This window comes from Pongo abelii, chromosome 4, assembly GCF_028885655.2.
Source record: "Pongo abelii isolate AG06213 chromosome 4, NHGRI_mPonAbe1-v2.0_pri, whole genome shotgun sequence".
Taxonomy (NCBI): domain Eukaryota; kingdom Metazoa; phylum Chordata; class Mammalia; order Primates; family Hominidae; genus Pongo; species Pongo abelii.
The window spans coordinates 132,937,735-132,954,827 of NC_071989.2; the positions used below are offsets into that span (position 1 = coordinate 132,937,735).

Consider the following 17,093-nt stretch of genomic DNA (forward strand, 5'->3'; position numbering starts at 1 on the left):
TGAGAAAAAATGAAAACAAAGACAGGAGAGAAGGGGTGGGGAGCAGAGATCTTCTGATGATAGAAAAGAAATCTAGCATCTGCATTTTACTGCGTTCAATGCTAAATTGCTCATTTCTCCTTTGCCTGGTTTCAATTACAGGCACACTTTTATGTATTATGAATCTCTCTCTATAGTTTCCCTGCAAAGAGAGGATGGGGAAGGAGAGAAATAAAAGGCCCTGTTCGTACCTGGGAGGGGCCCAGTCGTGCTTGGTGCAGTCCAGTAGGGTTCCCACGTACGTTTTGTTCCTCCACGTGACATTGACCACTAGGACACCTGCAGGAGGCAGGGGATGAAAAAGGATCATAGTTACCACTGATTACTATTATTTCCAGTTCACTTATTATTTCTTTTTTTTTTTTTTTTTTGCCAGCAAAGTTCTATTCTCATTTGCTTTTAAAAGCTGTGGTTTGCATTCTTCCTCTTTCTGGTTTCAGTGACCTCAAGTTAAAACCCACAGGAAATAATGTGTGTTGTGCATTCGTGCGCGTGCGCATGTGGTACAAAAGGGGTGAGACTGTGTGTGAGAGTGCAATCAAGATACTGCTGACAGAAGGAAATGGTTTTTGCCATGTCCTGCTGTAAAACAGCAACACTCACCTCTTAATTTTTCTATTATTACACATAATTGCTTTCGTTTGGCAAGCAGCCAACATAAACTAGCGCCAGTTACCAGTGCTTAAACCAGAGGGTGATTGAAAGGAATCGGTTTTGTTTCCAATTCAACAATATAAAATGATGGTGATTTTTATTAAGAAAAAATAATTATGCAGGTGCATAAAAATAGGCATAGACAGGAGAGTGGGGACTTAAGAGTCCAGATAGCAGACAATCAACTATGATTTCACTTCCCTAATCCTCCCCTCTTTGACTTTGTGAGACAATAATCAGCCTGGGTACTGTATCTGTTTCAGTGTTTGGTCTTGTTTCCTATTAAGGACTCCTAAAATAGCCCTCTTAAGAAAATAAATGTGCACAATAGATTTACTCTTGGGGTTATCTTTGGAATCAACTTTGGTAAGCATTTGCCTCAGAGGATTAGAAAAGAAATCTCAAAACTAACACACTCGTTTCCTGCAAGCCATTCTGCTTTTTCCAACTGCTTTTCAGACAGACAATTTAATTTAGCACTGCATCTGTGAATTACTAAACTTAAGTGCACTTAGTATACCAAATGTCACAGAGAAAATATAATATCCTCTTTATTTCTGAGAGGACAAATGCCAAATTACAAAAATCACTTCTTTAAAGCATATTTTAATAGAACTTTGATTTTGAGACATACATAAATTATTAGGGTAAAGAAATAAAATATTTAACTGAGCCTTTGTTTTCTTTTCTGCATCTACCCCTACTCTTTCTTGGAAGCACCAGAAGACATTAGTCAAAATCTATTTCTAGCTAGTTTGCTCACTTGCATTACCATTGCCATTGTGAATTTTACAGAAAACCTGTACTGGGCTCCTTTATGGTAAGGGAAACCTCACAAGGTAAGACTCATTTCCTTGGGAATCTTTTAACAGCAGGTGAAATATTTGAATGGTAGGGACTCAAGTAATGGAGAACGATTTCTTTCCAAACCATTTCTTTCCAAAGTCTCAAAAGGAGATTTTAAAATTGTTTCCCATATGGTCTATGTTGCTATTACTTAGGCAACAGCTGAATTATTTACTCTGTGTTAATTCAGTGTATTGTAGCAATAGGCTAGCAGGGGAAAGGCTAGGATGGAGCAAGGCAAGTATTTCCTCAAATCATAGCTGATTCCAATGTAATTCCCTCAGGAAATTTTTTTAAAACCATTGTGTATAAAATTTCATATTGCGATGAGAATCCATGGTAATTAGGCATTTGGTCAAAATCTGAACAAGACAGAACAATTGGAGGAAAGGATTCTTTATGAGCACATCCCTTCAGGAAAGGGGAGAGGCGGGGAGAGGAGGCGAAGGGGAAGACTGAGCTGGTTTTCTCATCATCTTCTCTCTGGGGCACTGTGTGTGGTGTCAAAGACCTTTGCAGCTGCTTAAAATTCTTTAGCATGTCAGCTATATTTACAGTGCAGGAATATATCTGTATTGCCAGAAGGTTACTGCATTTTAGCTTTAGATCCAATAGGCTGAATCACTGCGTTCCAGAGTCCCTGATGTAGCACAAATGTATAATTAAAATTGCTTGAAAAGAAACATGAAAGAAACAACAAACCTTCCATTCTTGCAGTAATAAAATTAAAAACAGGAAAAGTCTGCACAGACACTTAACATTTGTCTGCAGTGAAAGGCTTTTGTTATTGCTTTTCCCCTAAGGGTTTCGCGTTTCCAGAGAACCCTGGCCGCGGATTGGCCGGCGCCCGCTGCGAGCACTCGCGTCTGATTGGCTGAGCCGAGGCGGCCGACCGGAGCACAGAGACAGCGGTCGGGTAGAGGCGAGCGTGGCTGAGGCAAAGGGACGCAGCCCCCACAGCGCGCTGGCCGTGCGGGGCTAGAGGGCCGCCTGCGCTGCTCGGCTCCCTCGGTGCACGCGGGACACAGGCTCATTCGCACTAACGAGCCCGGCCGTGCAGTGAAAGCTTCGGTCTGCGTGACCGTGCTGCGCTCCCCCCACCACGCGGCTCCACACAGCACGCCGGCCCACGCAGAACCCTCAGAACGAAATTCACCGTCTCAATACAGGCTCAAGGGAAACCTGGAGCCGGAAGAAAGGAAGGGACCCAGGGCAGGCAATTAATCACTGGTTATCTGGGGCCACAGGTTGAAGCTGTCACAAAGGCTAATCTGCAGTTGCAACTTCCTCACTGTAAAATTATTCACATCTCCTGCTGCTCTTTCTGGAAGCCACACAAGCAGACCTCTTATCGAAGTACAAGTGATGCCGTTGTTATTTGCACTCGGAAGGAATCAAGTCCTGGAAAGAAAAATCCATTTTCAACTTCAAAGGGCCTAAATAAGTCACCCTTATTTATCCAGAAGCACTCCGTATTTAAAATGCTCAAAACAAATGCTTCACACCCAAGGAGATTTTGAACAGTCTCCATCAAGCAGTGCTAATTAAATATGTGTGCTTGTGTCTATCTTTCTTTATATGTACGAGCCGCTTCACAATGCCACAGAGTGTTTAAATCTGCCCACAATTCACATCCGAATATATACAGGCACATGTTTACACAGCCAAATCTGCCACTCTATATTGGAATGAAGGCTTAAGGAATGTTTCTCATATAAACTACACAGTGTACTGTTTCTTTGTAAGAAGGTCTATGTTTAGACAACACCCCATTGTGAAGGGCCAAGTATAAAGGTGGTGTTTAAGTTCTTAAACATGTAAATGATTTATCATTTTGCTGAAATCTCAAAATCTTGAACATTTTATAACCCACAGTCATATAAAGCAGACTACACTTACTGAAGGCATAAATGCCCATGATGAAAATTAGTTCTTTAAAAGTGCAAATTTGTATTTTATAAATCTGGGCATAAAGTTCTATTTCTCACATATAAATTGGAAATAAGTGTACATTTATTCCAGAAAGATTGGTTTCTTTTCATGCACATTTATTCAAATATTTAGCCTGTGAGCTAGGTGTTGGGGACGCTCTATACAGGTACTTTTCATCTTTATATTCAAGTATTCTACCAGGTTTATTATTCTCCCCTTTCCACCCATGGACTGGGTGGGCCTGGCCTTTGTCAGAGAGCTAATGCCCTGTAACATTTTATACTTGAAAAATATCTGAGGCTTATTACTAATAAAGTAAGAATACAGCTGAAGAGTACAATGGATGGTTCAAGAGTGTGCTGACCACACACAGGTTTCTTCTTTGTACTGTTAACACTTTGTCTAAGATGCTGCCCCCAAAGGCCTATTACCTACAGAACATTTAATAAGAACAAGGTCTTTATTATATAACCTGAGCCTGTTACTTCCTCAAGCCAAAAAAGCCTGAGACCTCATAAGGATTTCAGTCAGTGTTCTGTTATGTCCTTTGTAAAGGGTTTCCAGGAAGATGTCAAGCCCAACAAACACTTATTGCGTGTGTCTACAGGGTACACATTAGGTGCCTATTTGGTGCTATGGAATCAACCACGTTTTACTTGGAGCTCCATCCAAACTCTGTACTTCAAGAGTCTGTGCGTGAAAAGAACAGAACAGACACAGGCATACACTGTGATGCACAAGTGGAAGTATAGTTTTGTCTATTACCTGCATTTTTACAGTAGGCCCCTTATGCTATCACATCAGGCTAGACCCTGGATTTCATGTTCATGGTGCCCCCACCTAGACCAGTGATCCTAACCCTGCCCCCATCTGACTGGACCAGTGATGGGCACCTGGAGCAAAGGCAGCCAGCCCAACAGGGACTTATGTTGGGAATCTGAATGAGAAATATGGAAGTTCCAAAGAATTGGCAATAGGAGTAGAAGCCTAAAGCTTGCAAGGTAGTAAGAGGCATAACGAACCATGATGGGCCAAAGTTCCAAGGGTGCAATAGCTATAAGACCAGGAAGCCAACTGCACTGTTGGTGCAACACCCTCAGGACTGTGTGTGTGTGTGTGTGTCCCTTTCCTCTCCAGCTTCATCACTGATAGAAGATTTCACCAGCACTCCCCCAGGATTGCCTAGTTATTTTCCAGCCATCTTGTTAAAAAGTTGTTCCTTGTGTTAAACTAAATTTGTCTTTGAATACCTTGGTCCTGGCTGAGCCTCCTGATACCCTGCAGATGCAGTCCACCCATCATCCACTCAACAGCCTTTCATCCAGGCAAGGATAATGACCATGTTGGCATTCTCCCCACCTCCTGCTCTCTCTCTTTTTCCTATTTTTTTAATGAGATGGGCTCTCAGTATGTTGCCCAGGGTGGTCTTGAACTCCTGGCCTCAAGCAATCCTCCCCCGTCAGCCTCCCAAAATGCTGGGATTACAGTGTGACCCACCACACCCAGCCTCTATCTCTTCTTTACTCTCCAGCCTAGACAAGTTTCTTCAACCATTCTTCATGTCACATTTTTAATTCCCCTAAAAGAAACTTCGAAGATGCCTTAGTCCAAATCCCTAGGGGAAGTTAAAGTTCCTAATGAATTAGAAGCAAATGGAGACAAATGCAAAGGTTCTCACTTCTGTGAAACCTTGCCCTAGACACACACATACCAGGCACACCGCCAAAAGACAGCCATTCTCTCCTGGATCCCCACAGCACTGCATACACAGTTCTTGCCCTGATGGAAACATACAAGCCATGTTTCCCTCCCCTTTCTGAGCTCACAACTAGACTCCTTCTCAGCCTCCCTATCAGTCTGATGCAGCCATGCGACTGAGTCCTATGGAAATCAAGTCAGAGAACTGATCAATGTGGGCCACTTCCAGGCCTGGCCCATAAGAACCTCTCATCCCTTTCTGTCTGGCTGCAATGGAAATGGCTATTGTGATCTCGAAGGCCTCAGGATGAAGGTGGCAGAGTCTCCTTCATCTGGGACCCTGAATGACAAGGAGAACTTCCAAGGTCTGAACTTGAGGCTATTTGTCCTACCGTAATACATGGCCCCCATAATATTTTACTCTGCTCATATACACAGTATGCCTATCTCTTCCAACTAGATGACACTCCTTGAAAATAGGAGCAGTGTCTGCACCCACAACCCCTGGCAGCACAGTGTCTACCTAATAGTGAGAATTCATTAAACATCTAGAAACTAACTACAGGAGGACTGACGAGAGAGTCTAGACTGAATCCTACTCAGTGACTTCCTTTTATTACTACCATACTTTTTCAATAAGCATAATCTCCCATTAGTTTTATAGATGATAGACATTCTCTGTGGAGAGGCTTTGCTCCCAAGATGGTATAAATGTGGTTTATGAATTATTATTTCTGGTATTTGTGAAGCTGTTTCCTCAAGAACAGGGCAAATGCCTGATTTCCCAGTGGATCGACATAATTCTGTTTGTATTGAGTTTAAAGGCTGCTTCAGAGTCTTTAAAGTGCCTCATCCCTGGGACAGAAGCCTTCGCCAAGCATCGCAAATGCTGAGTTTGGAATCAGACAGAAGTTTTTTTGAACTCTCTCAGACTACCACATCTGGATGCATTTGATGTGCATCCAAGCAGAAAACAGAAACCTCATTCGAATAACACCAAATGGTAACCCATTCATGCCATATGCCTTTAAAAAAGAAAGTTTACACATTTCTTTCCTTTTATATATTTTTTTCTAGTGAAACATTGGTGACAAAATGTCACAATATGCTGATTTCATGAGTACAGGATAAAATTAATATATTTCAGATATCATATTACCCTACATTTTTACACAATGTGACTATTGTACAAGGTATGATTTATCACCATTTCTTTGTTCAGGACTCCCTCCCCCCATTATTATGTTGTCGTCACTCTGTGGTATTCAATACTGGTACTTTGTAAAAGCTGAATCTTGTATAGTACAAGCTTCGCTGTTCCAGCCTCGGAGCTTACAACCTTCAGACAGATCCTTCTTCAAATATAATTATTTGGGAAAATTTAAAATGTTCAACTAAGGTTGCTCATAAAATACCTGCCAGCCAAAAATCAGAGGGACTTTCCCATTACCTGTGCCAAGTATATATAGAGCACTAGGACAGGAAAAGTAAGTGCTGTCACATGACCATAAAATGCAGTATGTTTTTTTTTAAAGAGCCCTACCGCTGGGCTGAATGTTTGAAGAGTCACTTTAACCACATCCTGTAATCAAACCATCTGGAACACAGTGCTGCGATTAGTCACCCTGAACATAGGGCTTTATCTGAACAAATAGTGTATGGCAATGGAGCTTGGGAGATAGGGAAGTACTAACAAAAGGAAGTGTAATGAAACACTTTATGCCCTAGTGTGACGCCACCCCAGTCATAAACCCCAGAGACACACTGCTCTGGTGTTAATGTACTATTTTATGAAAGCACAGTGAGCTTAAAGATTAAAGGACTGAAGGGCTAAAAATTGCTGGTTTGGATAGATCTTCTCTGTCAGCGGCTGGAATATGTTGGCATCACTCTATCTGCGTTAATTATAAACTCTCAGATGACAGTTGAGCATTCCTATTAGGGTTTGGTGTTATTTTCAGGGCATTAGGAACAGGGTTTGTTTATGGGAAGGTAGTTACGATTCCTGGTTTGCCAGAGGTTAATCTGAACACAGACTTTTTTTTTTTGGTTCATCTAAACCCAATCCACATATAATGACAACAAAAAATGAAACCTTAAGCAACAACAAAAGCAATGGAAAAATGCTGTTCTACTCTGCATTTTAAAACATGATAGTCTTTCTTACTTGACTGTACTTATCTCTTTCAAAAGTACATTTGATCATTGGTATACAATCTATGGAAATCCTTTTTAAAAAAAAAATCTGAAAGGATTTCCCCCTAAATACACAGAATAAGCCCTAAACACACACACACACACACACACACACACACACACACACACACACACACACACACACACACACACACACACTACACAGCTAAAGAAACCTTGTTTCCCCATGGGCCTTATGGTTTAATACACAAAAGAACACAGAGCCACTTCCATCACTGTCACCTCCCCCGCAGCCTTTGTTCTGAGGCCTGATGAGCTGTATTGATTTGGGAAAATCATTGAGCTTCTTTGGAAAACTAGACTCTCGCTTATTCACTGCCATCTATTTCTTTCCCATGAAGACAGGTGGTCAATATCCAGCTGACTGGTCAGCTAAAAGAAGCCCTAGCTGCTTTTTTCTTGCTTCCCTAGTAACATTATCCTTTCCCACTTCTAGAAGATACAATGGCCTGTTAAGGAGTCTTGTGAGTAAGAAGAGGGAGCAGAAATAAGACTTTTATAAGGCACCACCGGTAACACTAAAATGCTGTCCCATATGTTCACATGGGAGGCTGCACCACACATATAGATGGTGACAATATTTTCACTGACCAAGTTTAAGCATCAGTGAAAACTTAAAGGGCCCAAGATATAACATGAAAAAAAAAGCTAAATCAAAACAGATCATTAGAGGCCAGGTGCAGTGGTTCACGCCTGTAATCCCAGCACTTTGGGAGGCCGAGGCAGGCAGATCACGAGGTCAGGAGATCGAGACCATCCTGGCCAACACAGTGAAACCCCGTCTCTACTAAAAAATAAAAAAAATAAAAAATAAAAAAAAATAGCTGGGCGTGGTGGCGAGCACCTGTAGTCCCAGCTACTCGGGAGGCTGAGGCAAGTGAATGGCATGAACCTGGGAGGCAGAGCTTATAGTGAGCTGAGATCGTGCCACTGCACTCCAGCCTGGGCGACAGAGCGAGACTCCATCTCAAACAAACAAACAAACAAACAAAAAACAGATCATTAGAGATCAATTACTGTTTACTGTGGAAAGACATGCTTTACTTCTTTTAAATAATCAAAACATATGTTCTACCAAGCAAGTGTTCTAGTTATAAAATGTCACAGGTGTAATTTAGACATTTTAGGTAACAAAGAGCATCATAAAAAAAAAATCACATGGAGATCTTTTGAAAGTAATTTTTAATCAGAAATTTTGATCAGTAACAAAAATATTTGCTTTTAAGTTAGGCAAACATACATATCCTAAAGCAACATTGCCCTTGATGACTTGAGGCCAGCTTTAAAATAAAATAAAACATATGTACTGCACCATTCATATATAATATGTACCCCTTATTGTGTAGACCGTTCCTCTAGTAGTTTCTGCTAAGGTTCCTGGAGTCCCTGCTTTGGGGACAGGCAGGCAGAACAGGTTTGAGGTGACAGTGTTGGGGGAGGAGTGAAGAAGTCAAGTCCCCTGAGCTTGCTTCAGCAAGGTCAGCAAGTCAGACATTTAACTGGGATGCATCAAAAGCCACCCCCTGTACCCCAAAAGGGATGGTCTTCATGCTGTGGTCCATCAGGGCTCAGTCAACACACAGCAGGATGCAAGGCACAAAGAAGGACAGGAAGATAGAATCAAATAAAAAAATAGTCTTCTGAGACAGACATTTGGAGCAATTCAAATGCATAAACTGAATATGTACATGTGTAGAGTGTGTGTCTGTATACATTTGTACCAAGGAGTTTTATTTCTTGTCTTTGATTAAACTTCCTAGTAAGCAGCTGCCTCCTTTGAGGCTTAGTGCCACCAAACTAAGCAACAGCATCACTCTGATTTCTAATGCCAAGTTTGAAACTTAATTTTTCTCCTGCTCCAATTCAGGCACCACTGGTTGCCTGATGAGTTTGGATGATGATGATTTCTAGTGTGGGGCAGGTTTCTCAAACCCTCTCCTTTTTTAAAGCCAAATTTCCTCATTACAGTAGCAGAATGCTTTCTCCTTCTCTTCCTCCTCCCTCTCTTCATGGGAGGACAAAGGTTCAATGCCCACTGTAACAGAATTGACTCCTCTCCCCTAAACCAGTCTCACAAGCTTGTATCATTAGCTTGTCAGGACATATTTCTCTTCTTTTAAATAAAAGTGTTAAAAAGTTTGGGAAAGGTATTTTGTAATGATTGAACTAGACCTACTACAAGCTATAATAATGACACAGATCTTGTGGTATTACCTCCTAGTGGTCATCCCTTTCCTAAGAGTGTTATTTTAGAAGACAGCTATTACAAGTGGCCCTGGGCACATAGCACAAGGCCAGGGTCTCTCAAAATGAGAGGGAAACAGCTTTCACTTACTCCCACTGTCAGACTCAGGATGTCACTGAATATAAGCAACTGAAAGAATGCAGCCTTTCAAATCATTGGTCCCAGTCCTTTCCTGCACTTAATATTAATTACAGGATTTTTTTTTAAGTTAACTACTCAGATACCCAAGCTCTCCACAATGCCATTACTTTGACTAGAAAAAACAGGTAAAGAGAACAGCAAAACCAGACAAAAATAAATCATCCTTCAGGCAAAAACTCCCCCTCCATGCCACTCACCAAAAAACAGAGTACTCTAGGACTAAAAGGGCGTAGAAGGGTGTAAAATGCTCTGAATTTGAGAAGTCATTAACAGCTATCTGCCACTTCCCTATTTTCTGTATCTGGCAGTATAGTCTGTTTCTTGCCCAATTCTTCCCCAGTGGCAGGAGCAAAGGAAGGAGGAGCAGGCAGGAAGGCAAAGTAATTACCAAGATGAATGAAACTGAAACATGCAAAGGAAATAAAACGTAAGAATGAAAAATCTTATGCCTTGTGGGGAGGGATAGGCAAGGAAAAGGGAATAGGAGCTATCGTCTTCCTAATACCTCTCATCACCTAGTTTTCCTCACAAACGCACCACCTCTTGTAGATCAGTAGGTCATGGGTGATTAGCAGAGTTCCAGGTTTAAATGCTATTGAATTGCTTGTCAAAATATGTGTAATACAACTATAGATTATAGGACTGTATCTTAAAGTAATTTCTTACCATCCCCAGTCCTTGAGCTATAAGGAGACAGTGGGAACCAATTGACAATTATGCTCCACATCAAAAAGCTGCTACTGATCCATGTGTCTCACTGGGATTGAAGAGCCAGGCTTCCTATAAATTATGATGCTTTATTTAAAGTCAGAGCGCTTATTTGCTTTTGTGCCAGCTCTGGGCCCTTTTCATCTCTAGCTATACCGGGCCCAGGAGAGCATACATTCCTACTGCTCTGCTGGCCACCAGCTGTGTCCTCTGTAAATCATAAAACCTCTGAACAAGCTATTCTTTACAAAGGCCAACAACATTTACTGGAGATGATCACTCTGCTATTATTCCACTCACTGAAATTTAAAATAGCAATTTACAACAGCAACCGAAAACAGAAGAACTGCCTCTCTTAACTCTGCGTGTGTGTGTGTGTGTGCGCGCGCGCGAATGGGAGGGATCTGCATGTATATGGCACACAAAGGGGTACATTTTGTGTGTCACCAAAAAGCCACCATCTTTGCAAATCTAGAAAGGAAACAAGTAATATGAATGTCAGAGAAACCAGACTCAGTTTCACCTTTGGCGGCAGGGTGAATGAGGCTTAAGTTGTTGGTGAACCTGCCTGTTCTTCCTGGAGGTGGCCATGCCCTGCAGGCAGTGTGAGAAGTAGTTCTCACATTCTGGTAGAGAAGCCACAGCATGTGGCTCGGGTTCAGAATGCAATAGGGAAAGCTGAAAGGATGAACTCTAATCAAGTTTAGTCTGCAGTCATTTTTGAGGAGTAGGAAGGAAGAAAGAATAAACAGTGGCCGTCAAATGGAGCACCCTAAGCACCTGAAAGCATGTCTCTGGAGACAGAGGCAGACTCACCTGTTCACAACCAGCTTTGTAGCTGCTTCATCTTGAGCTAACCTAAACCTACCTGAGCCTCAGTTTCCTCATCTATAAAATGGGGATAATATGAATATTAAATAAGATGTGATTTATGTAAAGTATTTAACATGAGCACTGGCATAAAGAAGCCACTCAGCATATGTACTATGGCGTCCTCATCTTTTAAACTCTCCTGTAACTCACCCAGGTCATAAGCTGAAGAATGGAAGGAGATGCCAAAATGCTATGAATTCCACACTCAGAAATGCAGCTGGCAGCAAGCCCTCCCGCATTCCTCCCAGGTGAAGCAAACTCAGTTATGCGCATCTACACTAATTATCCCACATTGCTGGTGACCAGGTTTACTATAAATGTGGCCTATCTACCTTTTAGAATCTTAAGGGCTGCAAATTCCAACCTGAGGAACTTCTTTTATTATTTCTATACCCGCCACCAATTTCAACTGATATAAAAGTTATCTTTCCTAACCCATCCATTGTTTAAAGCAAACATTTCCTCTGACTACTCAATAGTAAAGTCAACTGAGAAATGCAGTTCTAAATCACTGAAGCCTCATCTCTGGACCATTTCAGGGTAAGGAAACCTCATTTCATGTTTTCAGGAACAGCTAACTGAATGCCTGACATTTGTCTAAATTACAAAAGCCAAAATTAAAGCTCCCCAGTACCGTGACAACAGAAATGAGACTCTGCAGCAAGGCTCTAGGGATGCAGATGGACAGAGCAGGTTAAACATGAACTCATCTTTCCAATTCCCATCTGGACCCACCAGTTTTCTTGACAGCACTCAGAGGCTGCCTTCCCACCCTCCCCCATTCCACATTCCAAAGTTCTTATCTTTCAGGGAAGAAGAAAAAAAAAAAAAAAAAAGCCCCACAGAGTTACAAGTATTTCAATAACGTGCTTAGAGACCAGCTCTTTTCTGTAAACAAGCCTAATGAAGTGTGACTAATAGTGCTCTCCTCCAGCACAGGGAAGGTAAAAGGGCCTTTGTTAGCACTTACTGGAGCAAAGTCGTCATTTTGCTGGAGCAGAACAAAACTTAGCTGGTTATTGATTGACCAGCCTGCTCGGTGTCACTGCTTTACTGTCTATTTCTGTATACTCTGTGTGTAAATACGTGTGTTTACACAGACACGGAGATCATCTGTACACACACAGTCACACACAGCCAGCTAACCGTTCTCTGCAAACAGGATGGAGTGTTCAAGGCATCTAACTGAAATCTAATTCCTCTCCGATATTTGTATCTCTTCTAGTCCTTGATATCACCTAACATTTCTCTCCATGTTGTCAGTATCATGAACCTCAATTTCAGGGCCTGTAAACCGACCCTCCCCATGGACACTTAATAGTTTCCGAAGTCACTCTGATTTAACCTGACCTGGTTATTACATTCTAGAGGTGATTTTGTTTTTTCATGAATTCAAAATTGCTGCTGTTTCCCCATTTCACTGATCAATTCCGAAACTCCTGAAATTTGGCTCCAAATGTTAACTGCTAAATAAATATTTCATGATGACTTAAATTATCTTCTTCAATTAACGTTTGTCTTAAGTATTATTAATATACACAGCAGCGATGTTAGCAGGAAGATCTGAAGTTGGCTCTGACTTCTTTCTTGGATGACTGAGGAATTCAAGTCAAAACCTGCTTTCCTTGCGAATCTGAGCACAAATTTCCGTATAAATTATTGACTGCACTTTGGCCTCATCTGAAACATTAGCCCCACAGGCTGATAAGTTCTGACCCCAGGTGGCACATCAGCCCTCTCGGAAGAGGCAGGAACATTAGTGCTTCGCACTGGGGACTAAGGCATGTGAGCCAATCAATCACACTCTCTGACAGCTTTTACTGCCTCTGTGCATTAGGCCCAAGTCAACCTCCAAGACTCCTATTGTTCGCATTATTCTCTTATTCTCTGGTCTGATGAAGTTAGGGTTAAGTCCAAGGCTTTAGCGAGAGAAAGGCTATTGTTAGTAACTCAGTCTTTATTGACTCTGACCTGCAGGGCAGCCGACTTCAAGCCTTTTCCAGAAAGTAATGCACTGTTAATTGCTGCTCATCATCAGCGTGTGTTTTATACACCTCTCTTCACTGAAAGAAAACCTGACCAAATATTTCAGCATCCTCCCAGGTTGCCTTGTAATTCTCTCAAGAGTTACAGACACACAGACACACAGACACACACACACTTCTGGACAAAAATCTGATTTGTACTCGCCACAGTCCCTGAACCAGTAAATCTAATACCAATGCAAACAGAATGTTTGGCTGGACAATGCTAACACTTGGGGGTTGCCACCTGGAACAATAAATAAATTTTTTCATGGCAAATATCTGTGGGGATTAGTATATAGGGCAGGAAAATGCCTGATGGAAGAATGAGGTAGAAACCTGTTATTTCCTTCTGATGTCCTTTGCTTAAAATAACTAAAGATCTTTTTCAGTGGAAACTGGTAGTTCTATTTGTGAGCAGCCAGCAACAGACTGGATAGCCTCAGGGTGAAGAGTACAGCATTCCACTCAGGCTTCCTTTGAAGAAATTCAGCACTCTAAAGGGGTGGCAGAATTATTGGTCCAAAGGCTTTCCGGTTTTCTTTGAAAGAGAAAACAGGCAGCCCATTATCTCTTCTTACCCAAACAGGCCTCTCAGGGGAGACAGGAGGGAAAGGCGAGTGGTGTGGCCGTAGAAGGTACACACCAGAGCGTCCAGGTCTGTTGCTCACAGCACTGGGGACCCAGACCTGGCCTATCACACAGCACGCACAAAACCTGCCCCACTCCCCAAAACCTTGCTGTTCAAAGTGGTAAACGACAGGTTAGAATGTGAATGCTTCGAGGGAGAAAGCACATGTTGACATTTTGGAAATCAAATTTCTTGGGTTCAGGGAAAAAGCACAAAAACCAAATGGTTTGGTTTTATACACAGCTTTTGATTGAGAAATTTTCAGCCTCAAAAGACTTTGACATTTAGCCAAAGTATTATGCTATTAATACTTTAGTACATCTCAGCATATGAATTAGTATATATGAATTAGTGCACACTTTCCCAAACCAGTGAGCAGAAAGCCATTTTAAATTCTGTTCCATTTGTGTGCTAGATAATGGATTGACTCCAAGATATGTGAAAGTATACTAAATTTGATAAGCTTTCCAAAAAGGCACTGGTTAGGAGAACAATGCTTTCTGTCTTGATAAAGTCTCCTGGTGCGGCCGATTACATTTTCTGATACCATTCAGTTCAACGTAATTTTAAATTAGAGAGAATTAGATCAAGGAAACCTAAAATTTGCAATTAACCTTTTCCCTTTAAATTGTAGTCCTGTATCTGTAGCTTAAATTTTTAACAAATCCTTAATTTTTAACAAACAAGAATGCAACATCATAGCACATTAAGCTCATAAATACGATGGGCTAACAGGGCCAAAACATATTTTGTCAAGCATTCAAAACAAAATAATAGCCTGTTTTTATATAATGAACTTTCTTGAGTCGTCCTATTTCTTTTTTTTTTTTTTTTTCTTTCTTTTATTATTATTATTATTATTATTATACTTTAGGTTTTATGGTACATGTGCGCAATGTGCAGGTAAGTTACATATGTATACATGTGCCATGCTGGTGCGCTGCACCCACCAACTCGTCATCCAGCACTAGGTATATCTCCCAATGCTATCCCTCCCCCCTCCCCCCGTCCTATTTCTTATAGCCTAGAAATAAGTTAGGAAACAATTCAGAGGAAAAAAACCAAAATATTCAAGTAGCTGCTGAAAAAAGACACACTACAAATTTTAAGTCTTGAGTTAATAAAGATGGAAACTGCAGGGGGTCAAAATTGAAATCACTAAAAATTGTAAGCCTATGGACAAACTGAACTCAGGATTTGCTCACTGAATCTTGGTAAAGTTAAAGTTGAGGCTTCCTCTGAAGCTTAAAAGAAGGCAATTCAAAACTAATAAAATAAGCATTATTTTACACACTAGGCAGTTAACATTTTTGTTATTGTCCCCAGGGGATAAAGACAGAAAATAAATATTAGGAACATTGATTGAGTGCTTTGCTATGTGTAGGTCGCAAGAATAAGTGTTTTTATACAGCTTATCTCATTCATTCCTCAGAGCCTGTGTGTCAGGTTCTTTTATTATTGCTATTTTACTGATGAGCAAAGTAACTCTTGGAAAGCTTAACTGGCTGACTTGCCCCAGGTCAGAAAGTCAGAGATTTGGAGCACAGGCAGTCTGACTTCTGATACCATACTTCTAAATGCACTGTATAAGTTTACATAAACTTATTTATAAATAACACAGTGTCATGAAGGAATGGTGCATGTATGTATGGGGACCCACAAGGCTAAGGTCATCTTGATGATGACAGTGGTATGTTGGAGGCATGTGCTGCAGGTGGCAAGCATCTCTTCTCAATACCATGTTCAAGGCCGGGCGCGGTGGCTCACGCCTGTAATCCCAGCACTTTGGGAGGCCGAGGTGGATGGATCACGAGGTCAGGAGTTCGAGACCAGCCTGGCCAACATAGTGAAACCCCGTCTCTACTAAAAATACAAAAAGTTAGCTGGGTGTGGTGGTGGGCACCTGTAATCCCAGCTACTCAGGAGGCTGAGGTAGGAGAATGGCTTGAACCCGGGAGGCGGAGGTTGCAGTGAGATGAGATTGTGCCATTGCACTCCAGCCTGGGCAACTGAGCGAGACTCCGTCTCAAAAAAAAAAAAAAAACCATGTTCAGTGACATCACACTGCAAACTTGAAACTGACCACGGTGGTGATATAATCACCAAAGAAAACAGCAAATGTTACAAATCAGGGCTCTCTCCCTGCAACTCCCACCACAGAGCCAGTTGTTAAATACTTACGGGCACACCAATGGTTATAAATTTAATTTGCTGAACTGCCATGCTTCAATCACATGAAATATTAAAATAAAGTACAACAGAGCCAAAAGAGCTCCTGCATTATAATTATGTTCCCCAGTCAAATATAAAAGTAAAAACTGGAAAGGTGAAAATTGTTCATCAGCTGCTTCTGATATCTCGTAAGTGAAGGAGCCCGTCTCAGTTGGTTCTTTCCTTTTTTAAAATAATGTGATAATGGCATAGCTGTAAACAATTTGGTTTTATGTATTTCTATTTTTTTATTAGAAACTTTTGTAGAATAAGTAATCTCACAAGTCAAAGAAATCAGGAATCTTCCTGAGATTTCAGTAGCCATCCAGTTTTATTGGACTATTACAAAAGCAATTGATGAGGTACATTTGTCGCTCACCTGATGTAGAAGCTCTAAACGCAGCCCATAACGTGCCCAGCCATGGCAGATCCAGACTGTTGGCCTCTCCCACTACTCCTTGCAGTTTAATGAACAGTCATATCCAACAAATCTCCTCCCAATAGCCTGCCAGTGGTTATTCTCCCAGACTCTGGGCCCCAAAGAGGGATTTGTCATTGCTTAAAATAAATTCTACAGATGTAATAGATAAAGGCAATAAAGAAAACAGAGCTTTTATAAAACAAAGTTGACAGAGCAGAAAGCTATCTCTCCATAACGGGCGCGTACGTTTGTGCGTACTAGGTTGCTTGTGTGTACCAAAGGGAAATAGACAATGAAGGTTAGGAGGCATGAAATGACAGCCTTCTTTGCCTTTCAGGGAACGTAAATTTTACTCACTGAACGTAAATCTTAAAGCCATAGTTTTCAATCTGCATGTGTGATCACCAGAAATTGATTTCAAAGAGATACAAAATTATTTAACGTGTTGCTTGG

At 41.3% G+C, this 17,093-nt stretch overlaps 1 protein-coding gene across 3 annotated transcripts in view; it reads right to left on the reverse strand.

Annotated features, from left to right (window-relative positions):
• Positions 1-17,093, reverse strand: part of ZNF608 (zinc finger protein 608) — a 112,774-nt gene that overhangs the window by 12,596 nt on the left and 83,085 nt on the right. For all 3 annotated transcript variants that reach the window (XM_024247574.3, XM_054555881.2, XM_054555882.2), the window contains one exon: positions 231-318. In XM_024247574.3, the coding sequence (XP_024103342.1) occupies positions 231-318 (88 nt within the window). The remainder of the gene's footprint in view (positions 1-230; positions 319-17,093) is intronic.